The sequence below is a fragment of the Lolium perenne genome, chromosome 1 (assembly GCF_019359855.2).
Source record: "Lolium perenne isolate Kyuss_39 chromosome 1, Kyuss_2.0, whole genome shotgun sequence".
NCBI lineage: Eukaryota > Viridiplantae > Streptophyta > Magnoliopsida > Poales > Poaceae > Lolium > Lolium perenne.
The window spans coordinates 267,408,701-267,421,313 of NC_067244.2; the positions used below are offsets into that span (position 1 = coordinate 267,408,701).

Sequence of the window (12,613 nt, forward strand, 5' to 3'; positions counted from 1 at the left end):
TGGCATTTCCGTTTCATCAATCACCTGAAGTTCTTTTTTTTTTTGCGTTTTGAAGTGGGGGTGGGCAGGCCTTTCTCGCATCCAGCAGGCAAAAAAGAATGCAATGTTTGGCTCTAAATCTTGGTCCGCATGCTTGTTAAAGCACTTTTTACCTGCACGTGGATAAATATTTGATTTGGCCGATTTCAACTAGCCAAGCTCTGCGTGGCTGAGAAGGGGAAATTCTACGTCCCCGCGCGTGGAAGGGTAGATATGGCGCAAGCTCTCCCGTATCCGTGGTGGGAGAAATTTGGTCACCGTTTGATTCACCGCTAAATGACGTGCCACTATTTCCCTCTATCAAACTCTCACGACGACAAGCCTCATCGATGAGCAGGTGGCCCCATCTTCAGCAGCAAGTGGTCTTCCTCATCTTCTACAATGCCATCTATTCCGTATGCTTCAATCCAGACAAAGATTTATGACGGAAAACATATACAAATGCACGCAAATTAGAGCAAACATCAATCTAGCTAGACTTCCTCCTCCACTTGGAGGACGCAGAAAGCCAGGGAAAGTGGGGAAAGTGAACGACAAACCCCAAGTTTCAAACTCCATAGAAATAAATTACCATGTGTGAATTTTGAAAAGAAAGAATATCTTGCATGACACTAGGATCAACTAAAAAATAATTGAAAGAGATATATTATGGGAATTAGAGGTAAGAGAGGTTGAGCCGATATGAGATACACGAAGAAAGGTGCCACTACAAACTAGAACATGAGGGTGATGCGAAATAGCCAAGGACGATCAACAGAGGACAGGACGCCACTTGGCTAGGTGATTGTCGTAAAGAAACTCATAACTTAATTAGTCGCTCTAGCAACTACTGACGTGTGATATTATTTGTAGAAGCTTTTACTTAGGCCCTACTCAATATCTAGGACTTTTGTCTTCTTTTGCTTCTCAGACCCAAGATAAACCATTACCGATGTTCCAAACGGTGCGCTTTTTGCGGTGCTGTCACCATCGTTCAAGCTTGAAAAGTGGCTAGCTTGATAAGGCGTGCATGCGCTGTCGGGAGCCAAACCTCGAAAAGGTTGATCTAGTGCATGGTAGACTAATATTTTTTTGAAGTAAACGATCAAATTTATATTTATCTACTAGCCTTCCATCCGACTATACTTACAAATGGACTAATGTGAGACGAACCAAAGCGCACAGTCACAATGATAAGTGGCCGGATTTTGGCATGTTTACACCCGCAAAATGCACGGATCATGTGAGGTTCCTTTGTTTCCGCAGGTTTGACCCATGCCCAGTGAAATGCCCGGTAATTTAATTTCGTGGTGTATAATTTCCGGGTGTCCTAGCGGGGCCTAAAGGATTGTCGAAAGCTTACATGCAATAATCAAATCGAAGACCTCCGTATCTAGCCCTTCACAAAATCAACCTTTATAGGGTGAGTGCATCTATGTGAGCATCTGTATTTATACTGTGTTTCTCAAAAAAAAAAAAAATCTACCGCATTTTTTTTTTTTTGCAAAACCCTGTGCAGTGTCTCTAGCAAACAATTGCAAAAGGAAAAAGCCTCTATGCAGTTTTTTATTTTTTTATTTTTTCGAAGTTCTCCTGCAAAGAGTAATAAGACGCTGGGCCTGCATTTTACCTCAGCCCAAGAAATGCAGCGGGAAGCAAGCAGGGCTTTAAGCAGATGGTCCAGACATAACAGCCCATCTCAGCCCATGAACACAGGGCTTCTTCTCCTCCCTCCCTCCCTCCCTCTGCAGCTCGCTCTCTCGCCTTATCCCCAGCTCGGGCAGACGCACGCGCGCAACGCAGCCTCGCTTCTCCGATGGCTACCCTCCCCACCGCGGCCAGGGCCTTCGCCTTCCCCGCCAAGCCCTCCTCCGCGTCGTCCTTCTCCCTCCCCCGCGCAGCGTCGTCCTCCTCAGGCAGGTAAAACCGCTTCGGCCGATGGTTCTTTCTTTGCATCGGCTGTGTGTGAGTGAGACGAATCTTCTTCTTAGTTTGCCGAGTTGGTGGTAGCTAACCCCGTTCAACGCGATAAAGGATTTCTCGTGCCTCTGAAGCTGCTGTGTAGTAGACTAGATATTCAAAGGTTTAGATTATTATTGTACACACATTAAATGGTCAAATGGATATTGATTACATACTTAATTGGAACCTTGTTTCTTCGTTACATGCTGCACATGTGTGAAGAGCAGCAGGGCCTGCATCTGACTGAGATGTAGTACTAGTAGCAGTAGGCTTGAGTTTTTAGTTTCCCTGTCCTATGCTGCCCAATTCCCTTACACGCCTTGCCGCATCTCCTGGTCCTTAGGTGATCATCAAGTACAGAATTTCAGAGGTTCTGTCCGTACCCAGCAAGCATGAGAAACCATGGCCAATTCTCGTCAAAATTTGGAAGTTTCTAATTTAGATTTATGTGAAAAAAGCATCCCTTGGATTCACGTTATCATCTTGTGACCTTCTGATCTCTATGGAAAAGATTACAAACTTATGTCTTGCATTTTAGGATAATTGTCCACTCTTCAGCTTTCCTTCTTCAGAGGTAGCTAGCCTGTTACTGCAATCTTCCTTGACTAAGAACTTCCTGTTGGGGAACATTAACCACCAGTATGCCAAGTAATTTTATTAGCTTTATATAATGGGACTGCGAGCTTATTTTTCTCCTGGCGGCCCTTCCATAGAAAACCCATAGTTTCCGCCCGATTAATGCGATGATTCCTGAGCTCTTAGATGGAGATGCTTCATCGCTTTACACAAACTAGACTTGAGCTTGTATGGTTCTTTGTTCAAACATGTGACGGTCCTTCTTTTATCCTCACGCTTCTTTAATTACAGATATAATTGCTGACCTTCTTTCAGTTTCAAAATCAATCTTATTTGAGATCTGTTTCCTTATTTCTAAGGAAGGCAGGTCATCACGAGAGTGGGGGAGGTTTTTGTTTCGACACAAGTAAAAGGTAAGTCCCTTCTAGAACGTGCCCATGCATGCATGGACTTTCTCGTGTAAAAGTATTAAAACCGTTCTCTTTTGAGATTTTATCTATTTTAAATTGTATAGGTTCCCTGATTATATTAGGAATGGCCGTGCTTTTACTGATGTATGTGCCATCTTCACAGCTGAAACTTCTCGTCCCCATTATGAGGAGGATTTAAGGAGAAACAGGAACCTGCTGCAGAGACTCAGCATGCTTCCTTGTGGTGCCACGGCATGGCTGAGTCTTGCACAGTCAGCACAGTCTAGCGAAGGAGCAAAGCTAAACATGGTTTACGAGGTTGGGGAGCTGTTTGAGCTGGGAATCCAGCTCTCTTATCTGCTCATACTGCTCGGCCTGCTTGGAACCGGTACATTCTACGTCATCCGTCAAGTTCTTGTCCGCAGGGAGCTCGATCTTTCTGCCAAAGACTTGCAGGTAAAGCTTGCTACAATCAATTATTTGTCCGTAATATTATTGCTATTGCACAAAAACTCTGGAACATAGCTCCAGGGATATCTGGGGAGTAGGTGGGCCCATTATCCACTAGTGATATTGGTTCGCTGCTGGGATATGATGAGAAGAGCAGGAGAGGGAGAGTAGATACCAGATAGCTAACCTTAGCAGCTACCAATAGCATCCTCTAATTATGGCTACTGCTCCCTCTTCTTGTCAGCTGAGCCCCCTTGGAGCTACCATCACTGAGCAATAGATACAAGAGGGAGAAGGAAGTAAGAGAGAGAGAGAGAGAGCAAGGGTGGGCTGCCTTCTTTCTTTTTCCTCTTCGAAGACGTTCCCATTTTTGTAAAATCTGGATTAATGTTAATATATTGTTATTCTGATTTTTAAAAAAGTACCTTGTCGTTACATATTTAAATCCTGACATCATGGTAGCACAAATTTCATTATAGATACTGATTAGTTAATTCGTCTTTATAGAAAATTGTTAATCATGTTCGCTATCTTATTCGTCCGCCGTGTCTTATATGATGTCCTTGATCTGATCTGTGAATGTAAAAAAAAAACTTGCCTATAGGAACAAGTGAGAAGTGGTGAGGGAAGTGCTACCGAACTCTTCGAGCTCGGAGCAGTGATGCTAAGGAGAAAGTTTTACCCAGCAGCCATCAAGTATCTGCAGCAAGCAATCCAGAGATGGGATAGAGACGAGCAAGATCTTGCTCAGGTAAAATAGACATCCTATAACTACTATGTACTTATTTTCTGCATTCTGAAATCTAAAGTTATCTGAAACACTTTTACTCTGTTGGTTGATGCTCAGGTTTACAACGCCCTTGGAGTTAGCTACAAGCGGGAGAACAAGCTGGAGAAGGCGATCAAGCAGTTTGAGAAGGCGGTGGAGCTACAGCCGGGGTACGTGACGGCGTGGAACAACCTGGGCGACGCGTACGAGCAGCAGAAAGACCTCAAGTCGGCGCTGCGGGCGTTCGAGGAGGCACTGCTCTTCGACCCCAACAACAAGGTGGCCAGGGAGCGCCGGGACGACCTGAGGTCGCGTGCGGGCATGTACAAGGGGGTGCCGGTGAAGACGACAGATAAGCGATAGCCACCATACGTTGACCAGTAGCATTTTGTAAACACGATGAGAGATTGTATGTAGCACTGGTGTGATCTAGCTAGCTGTTGTGACATGTTTGTTTAGAGCAAAATGCAATTTATTTTGCTTATGGGCTCATCTTAGCAATGTCACGAACACAATGATTCCATGTAACTGCTATTGCCAGGTTATCTTAATCCTTTAGTCACTGACCTTGTTTTGTGCTTAGACATTTTTGTCTATATTTTTGGCACATGTGTATGTATGCGTGTTTAGCTACATATATGAAACATGAACATGTGGTAGTTTCGCTATTTAGACCATGGTAACTGTTGTGTGATGTTGGATGGTTAACTTCTATGTCATTCTCGTTGTGAAATAACAGAAGTACGAGTGTCCTCTGAATTATATAATCTGCATTTCGTATAATGGCAACTTTACTGCATTCATATATTTTTACTGATTTTTACTAGCATGGTAGTTACAGTGGTAACTTTTATCTATTAGGGGCATCAAAAGGAGATAAGCGGAAATCCTCAAAAACGCTTTTTGAGCAAGGCGCATGTTGTGGCATAATAGATACTCAAAAATCTGGTCCGCAAATTTCCCCTCCATCAGTTTTAGCTTCTCAACTAATATGAACCATACTAGAACTTCAATTTGTCATGTATATGATTCAATATTTTCACTAATCAACATGTCATAATATAGTAAAATTTCAAATGCATAATTCTAGGCATTTAAGTTAAATTTAAACATAGTTTTTCGTCCGTATGAATGACCCAACATAGAACAAGTTGCAATAGAGCATAAACCAAGTTCATGAACAAAAGATAGAGAGCCTCCATGATCATCACGCAATACCACAGTTGTCATCACCGCCATTCCCATTGCTGCCACCCATGAAGCTGCCAATCTCGAAGCCCGCCTAATCTCCACCTCTCATCATCACGCCGGCCTAAGGCATTATATATTGAAAGATTTCCGCTCTTCTAACCTCCCAATATGCCCTCATCTTCTTGTCCTCTCCATTTGGATCCATCATCATGGCCCGGTTTTTCTTGGTTACAATTTCTTGCCTCATCTATTTCTCCTCGAGAAGAAGCCTACACATCTCAAAGTCGGCCTTACACTTCTCCTCGACCAACTTCTGGTCTTCGTTTTCTTTTACTTGTTAACACCTTGGACCTTGCCATCTTCTCACATTGCTTCTTCTCGGCCAACTCCATCTTCAGTTGCAAAGCTTGAGTCGAATCTCTTTCCGTGTCTCAACAACTCATTGAGCTTCTCTTTCATGCCACAACCTCGACACCTCTCTTCACCTTTATCCTTTAACCTCTTCCTTCCACCTGGTCTCCCTTGCTAGTTCCCATAGTTGGACGCCACCTTCCTTCCTCCCTATCATCATCATTATCATCATCATCATCATCCAACTCCGGAGATCACGAGGTACTTGACCTCAGTCCCTTTGGTGAGGAGCTTCATCATCCCTCAACCTCCATCTATCACCATTTTCTAGCAATTTTCAACTACTTTGGAGCAAAAATCATGCGCTCTTCAACCTTGCCATTTGCTTTCTTCCTTGTGAAATGGGGCCCTAAATTGAAAAATTGATATGAATTTGGAACATATTGGAATGAATATGAGATAGATTGACATAACCAAGAAACTCACATACTCATAAATGGCGGTAACACTTGGAGCTGAATTCTCACTTTCTTCAAGTAACCACTCCATCGACTACAACAAGGTATTACCATCTTCTATCTCAGACCCACATCTCGGATGTGCAGGTACACATCAACCACAAAATTTCCATGCACACTTATGACAACACCAACAAAAAATACGATGGCCTCCCTCGAAGCTTTATCCTCAAAAGGAGAAAGTGGACCTTACGGAGTGACATCCACAATCCTATGCACGCCCATAGCAGTGAGCTACAAGTATGTCTTAGTCTTCCATCTCTTGAAATGAGCACTCATAAACAGGCTCAGTTTGAGCCCACTAGCAAAGCCAGATGGCGTAAATTTCCTAAAAATGTAATAAGGTTTTGGATTCTTAGGTTACTAAACAATCTCCAAGTGAGCTTAATTACACAGATCAACATGATATAAAACTACAAAACTTAATCACATGCATTAGACTAAGACAATTAGCACATACATTGTGTTCGGGAGGGGCTAAAAATAATTCGTTGTCGATGTCACCCATGGTGTTGTCGAGGTCGTCAAATCCATATATCGAGGTCGGTGAGGAAGCAGTCTGATGCATGCGAGCATTCACGTAGAGTTGCCTTCCGAAAACCTCATCGCCCGTATCGCGATGCGGAATGTCTAGGTTGGGGTTTCGGGGCCTACTCTCCTGGACGTCCATCCACGCAGGATGAGGAAGCCTAGATAGCAGGGCGGCAAAATGAACTTGGTCGTGAGAGAGAGACAGAAAGAGTGGAGAGAGGTCTAGGTTTGTTCTGTCAATCGTCTCCACTGTATAATCTAGGAGTGAGACACAGACCGAACCACCACGTGGTTGATAACAAGGACACACGTTGAATATATAAACCCGTGTTGACACGCACCCAACTCAGTTGATTCACCATGAATTTTTTTTTATCTTCCACAAAATGAGTTTCTAACTCGAATCCGACTCATGAAACGCGATGCACATGCGTGGTGAGGCTAGCGGCGAAGGAGGAGTGTGGGTGAACTCCTTCCCTTCTCATTTACATAATACTCTCTCAACTAGCAAAGTGAAACTAAACTATCCCCACAACCCCAACCTGCCATAGTAGATGGACCTTTGAGATTTTAGTATTTGTAGGCTATATGGGCTACATACATCCATGGCCCACATAAGTCCAATTACAACCTTGTTATGATGCCCTAGTTTAATTTAAAACCCTCTGTTATGAAAATCGGTTAAAATACATTCTTAAACTACCAATACCATTTTACTTACCCCTGAGTCTATGGGCAATTTCACGAAAAAAAAGGTGAACTAGACATATGTGATCTGTCACGTTTGTTATACTTATATCATGCTTACTAGGACACACATGTCTCCCTAGATGTCACATCACACTAGATTGTACTCTATTAAGAATAAATTTAGTGCCACTCATGTTTTTGGAGATTAGCAATTGGTAAGAGAATATAAAATGGAAGTGATGTGTACATATTTAATAGAGAGAAAACAAGTGGCAGAGGAAAGGCATAATCGTCATTGATGAGTCGTCTCCTCGAACCCAAACCCAAATCCACAATCCACCCTTCTGTTGCTGACGACATGGCCGCCCACGGCAAGCCCAGCCCCAAGCCGCCGGGCGCTCCCGCTCCGCCGCCGCCACCGCCACCGCCGTCGGTGGCGGAGGCGAAGAAGGGGTTCATGCGCCGGATGTTCCCCTTCCTCCTCGCCGTCAACCTCTTCGTCGGCGGTGAGCAACCCACCTCCCCTCCCCCTTCCCCTTCCCCTTCCCTGCTGCCCAGCCGGCGATAGTTCAAAGAAATCTCAGATCACGGGTCATGGCGTCGTCCTAGTGCTTCACCTGCCGCTACATCCCACCGATTCGCGCCACTGCTTGCTCTGTGATCTCAGATTCATGGTTACAACTGACAGTCTCATATGCTTTGCAATGCCGTGTGCAGCCTACGTGGTCGTCAGGACCTACTACAAGGACTCGCCGTCGAGCAAAGGCGCCGCCGAGGCCGATCCTGCTTCGACCGCCGACAAGCCCGCTCCTGAACCTGCTGCTGCCGTGCCCGCCAAGGCGTTCCCCCCGATCCCGGAAGAGGAGCAGCGCAGGGTGTACATGTGGATGCTGGAGGAGAAGCGCAAGGTGCGGCCGCGCGACAAGGCGGAGAAGAGGAGGCTCGACGACGAGAAGGCGCTGCTCAAGGAGATCATCAGAGCAGAGTCGCTTCCAAAACTGTGAATTGTTGCTCGCTGTCTGATGTGTGTTCTCGTGTGAATGGTTTGGGCCTGGTTGGAAGTTGGATCAGCTAGTTGTGTGTGTGTGTGCGTGTGTGGTATCGTCCAAGTCGGCGTGTCTGGATTTGGCCTCGATTTCTCAAGATCAACCTTGCATTGTTTTCTGTGGATGTAAACTACAAGTGTTGCTTATGTTGGTTTTATAATCACGGCAATGGGGTTTCTTAAGAGATTATTTCGTTGTCTCTGTTCTGCATCCTTCAGGTGACCAGTGAGTTTGGCCTGTCAGTTTTCCATATCAGCAAACACTGCATCTCATGTACAACTTCTGAAACTGCACCTTGGGCACATTTGTTTCAGATAAATCGCCGAAGCTGGCCTGTAAGTGTCACTGTCTGTATGTAACCACCATCAGTGTCTGTCTGTATGGGTGTGGGTTTGTGATGGCAATAGCATGAGCCAAAACTAAGCTCTTCCGGTGGTCCCACAAGGCCAAGTGGTTGCATACAGATATAGCCAGCCACACATCCAAACTGTCTGAATAACATCCACTAGTTAGCTGCTGTCCTCCTCCTCCTCCATGCTCCAGATCAGAATTGAAGGGTTTCTGTGCAGCAGCACCAAGCAGGAGCTTAGCAAGGATGCCGGGCAGTATCCAGATCTCAGGCAAGTTATATCGCTCTCTTATGATCTGTGATCTGTCTTGTTGACAAAATATCCTAATAGAAGATCAGTGTTCTACTGGAAGCAAGAACTGACAGTGTTCGTTTATGGTTTTTAATGTGCAGACATCCAACCACCAGTCACCCCTCCACTGTTCTTGCAAGGTTGGTTTGTTGTAATTCTACTGTAATTTCCCCGTCTCCTCACTTTCTTTTTGCTAATATACATGGGCATCACTTTGGACGCAGTTACTGTCGGAAAAAGAGAGTACAGTGGAAACATAGGGCAAGATGGTTTCTCTTTGTAAGTTCATTTTCACATTTGGTTTGAGTGATATTTACCTATCTAATTTCGCAATTTGCATCGATACTGCCCTTACTTTGCCTGAACGGAAACTCTAAGGCTGTCTCACACTTGGAATGTATGCGCAGTCCAGTTACATCACTTCGTGATAGCATGGTCATGACACTGTACGACGCAGGCAAGGACTTGGTATCTAAAACAGGTTTTCCTTGTTGTTTCATTATTCTTTTTCTGTTTACTATCAGCACACGTGTGAACTGACGTGCATTATGATTTTCTGTAAATCACCACAGAGGTGAATACAAGGGCGATTGTTGAGTTGGGAACCATGGATGCTGTTTTCAGTCTGGACAGTGGAGGGGCAATTATTCTCCAGTTGAGGTTCTTACTCAGTGATGAAGACCGCAAGCGTATCCAAGAAATGGTGAGGTGCCCCTTTTACAGTTTATGCTGTTTTCATGAAAACTCAGATCAAGAGCATCATTTGTGCTTATACTATATCATTTTATTTAGAGGAACTCTGTAGTGAAAAGGAAACAGCAAGAGCTTCTTGGGAATGGCCATGAACTCTATTTCCAAGGTAACTTGTAATAAATGATACTCTCAGTTTCGTGTCTTTCTGCTCGCACACATTGGGAGTTTCATGGAACAGATTGTAAGCATTAGGCCTGTGCATTTTAGTTTGTCCCCTAGAATGTTGAGAATATATAAATTCATATATTTATGTTTCTTAAAATTATGTCTTGGGATGCATGAGCTTACCCCTTATCACTGTCTTAGTACATTACATATAATGCTTAAAACACTCATGTATTTGGGATGGTGGTTTGTATAATCAGTTACTGACGAAATATGCAGTTTATATGAACAAACATGCAGAAGCTCCCTTTCTTACACATTATTTTCAAATTTTATCAGACATCCCACTTTCTACAGAGCAGGCAGAAGAGATCTCTGACATTGCAAGTAAAGGAGATCATCTTATGCTTCGCAAGAGCATGAAACTGGATGATCTGAAAGAAAGGGATGCCTCCTCTGTAGTAAGTGTAGCATTGCCTAATGAGCATTCAGAAGAAATCTCTGACATCGCAAGCAAAGGAGATCAGCTTACGCTTCGGAAGAGTCTGTCACTGGATGATTTGAAAGACAGCTATGTCCCCTCTGTAGCAAGTTTAGGTTCCCGCGCGATAGGTTCAAATGACCTAGTGCTTGAAGGCCCCATTGATATTGACTCCAAGAAAGGTCAGGGCAAAGAGAGTAGATTAAGTAGTGCAGTGAAGAAGATGATAACTGCCTTTGAAAGCAGCTCTCCGCAGGTTTTATACTCATCCCAGTATTGTTCCCTAAATTCTGTTCACATTCTTGAAAATGAAACCCTGATTACCTTACTCCGTTGCCAAAACGGGTCTCAGTTATATATATACATGTGCAAAATAGAGACTAGGAAAAATGCACAGGACCTAATCCTAACCCATCTTTCCTTTGATTGCAGGCTCCGCATTCGATCCCAAGGATAAAATCAGAAAGCTCTTTAGAAGGGGTGTCAGTTTCTTCAGAGACTTCCACCAACTCTTCCATCAAGCCTCATACTAGTGGCGCATCACTGAGTATGCAGAGAGATCTTTCGGCCGGAACATCAGGCAAAGTGACCATTACTTCTGCCGATACAGTTTCAAGTTCGAGGTCGGGAAAGCAGGTTATGTTTGGCAAGAAGAAACCAGCCACATCTAGACAGACGGGTGTGTCAAGTACATCTGAAAGCCGAAGACGAAGCTCCAGTAGGCGCGAGAGAACAGCTAAGACGAGCATGGGAGACAATGATTTGATCCGTTCTGCAGAAAAGCATCGCAGTCGCTCCATCGGTGCCTACCTGCCCGAGCAGCAGCAGACGGACCGTTTGGCTGCGGCTTCCAGCATCACCTGGATCCACCCGCATGTCTGCATTACAACCGCGAGCAGACAACTGAGAAACCTTGTTGACCTCGAGCACCTCAATTCAGTGAGGAACATAGAACCGAATGCAAGGGAAGAAACTAAAGAGGTACGAAAACGAAACCTATGTAGTAGATGTTAACTCTTGGTTCTCGATGTACTCCTTTTAGCTTCTGTTGACATATATTATTAAAAAAAATGTTGAGCAGAACAAGAGCGGGGATGACATGAGGGACGCGGCATTTTCGGCACGGCAGTCTCCGGTGTTGAACGGGTGGTTGATTAACCAGGTAAGTCATGTTGACCTCTTGTGTCCTCTGGTCCATGTTCTCTCAGGGTGTCTGCCATTAATTTGGCGACTGATGGATGCAATGCAGGGGGTGCGTGCCGTGATTGTGGTCATTGCCTGTGGGGCAGTGTTTTTCAACAACAGGTGAAGAAGAGGAAGAAGAAAAGTGGCAGTTAATATGAGAAGCTGCGATGAGATGGGTTGTCATCCGTGCTAATCAGTCGCTGGCTTTCATGATGACCTGGAAGACTGGTGATAGAGTTCTTTCCCGTATGTCTCTCTCTGGCGCAACGTGGCAAAAAGGTTCCCCGTACTTTATCAGCCGCGACGCGCGATAGCTGTCACCGTGCGATGTGGATCGAGCTTCCGACGAACCTGACCTCGCTGCAAGCTTAGAACAAGGTCAACCATGGAATAGAAATTGTGTACATCAGTTTTCTTATGAAGTAAATCACCGTCTTTCTGTCTCTATATCAGTTTCTGAATAAATGAAAGTTGTGCCACCCATGACCCATCACACAGATGAGTAGAATCCTAGTTCTCAGTTTGAAGTTTTTAGCTAGCTTCATGACGAATGTGATGATGAAGAGTTTGCACCGAGTTTTTCCTTGACAAATTTAGTGTGTTTTTCTATATATTGCATTCTGACTGTGATGCTTGACTACTACTACTATTTACAAAAACAATATTGAAATTCATCTTTGTTTGAGGGGATGTTATTGCACCATTGACACAACTACATAGACACTGCAAGTCGTAGGTGAATTCCTCGTTTTTTGCTTGAAGAATAGATAAAACTAGCAACTAACAACAAAAAGAAAGAAATTCTATATACCAACAAAACATTAGATTAAACTTGGTGTTACTGAAAATAACATTCACGTGGGAAAAAAAATCCCGGCGTGAATGCGTGATTCCTATAGTGGCCTAGTGGATTACCCGCAAAAAGAGAAATAGTGG

General features: G+C 44.2%; 3 protein-coding genes across 8 annotated transcripts; all 3 read left to right on the forward strand.

Moving 5' to 3' along the window:
- The first annotated feature begins 1,777 nt into the window (after positions 1-1,777).
- LOC127327902 (tetratricopeptide repeat domain-containing protein PYG7, chloroplastic) lies at positions 1,778-4,747 on the forward strand. Its single transcript, XM_051354709.2, has 5 exons — positions 1,778-1,938; positions 2,920-2,969; positions 3,130-3,422; positions 4,021-4,167; positions 4,264-4,747. Exons 1-5 carry the CDS (start codon positions 1,835-1,837, stop codon positions 4,546-4,548), a joined length of 879 nt encoding a protein of 292 aa, XP_051210669.1. The 5' UTR covers positions 1,778-1,834; the 3' UTR covers positions 4,549-4,747.
- Positions 4,748-7,736: 2,989 nt separating this feature from the next.
- Positions 7,737-8,701, forward strand: LOC127327905 (uncharacterized). Its single transcript, XM_051354716.1, has 2 exons — positions 7,737-7,972; positions 8,184-8,701. Exons 1-2 carry the CDS (start codon positions 7,765-7,767, stop codon positions 8,468-8,470), a joined length of 495 nt encoding a protein of 164 aa, XP_051210676.1. The 5' UTR covers positions 7,737-7,764; the 3' UTR covers positions 8,471-8,701.
- Positions 8,702-8,977: 276 nt separating this feature from the next.
- LOC127327904 (uncharacterized) lies at positions 8,978-12,288 on the forward strand. 6 transcript variants are annotated; one of them, XM_051354710.2, is made up of 10 exons: positions 8,978-9,132; positions 9,255-9,293; positions 9,378-9,432; positions 9,561-9,634; positions 9,726-9,856; positions 9,946-10,012; positions 10,351-10,748; positions 10,925-11,473; positions 11,574-11,654; positions 11,742-12,288. In XM_051354710.2, the coding sequence occupies exons 1-10, from the start codon at positions 9,108-9,110 to the stop codon at positions 11,799-11,801; spliced, it is 1,479 nt and encodes a 492-aa protein (XP_051210670.1). In that variant the 5' UTR covers positions 8,978-9,107; the 3' UTR covers positions 11,802-12,288. The 6 variants fall into 6 exon arrangements, with proteins under 6 accessions (XP_051210670.1, XP_051210671.1, XP_051210672.1 ...); XM_051354711.2 differs by having other exon boundaries at positions 10,369-10,748; XM_051354712.2 differs by having other exon boundaries at positions 9,561-9,610.
- The last annotated feature ends 325 nt before the right edge of the window (positions 12,289-12,613 follow it).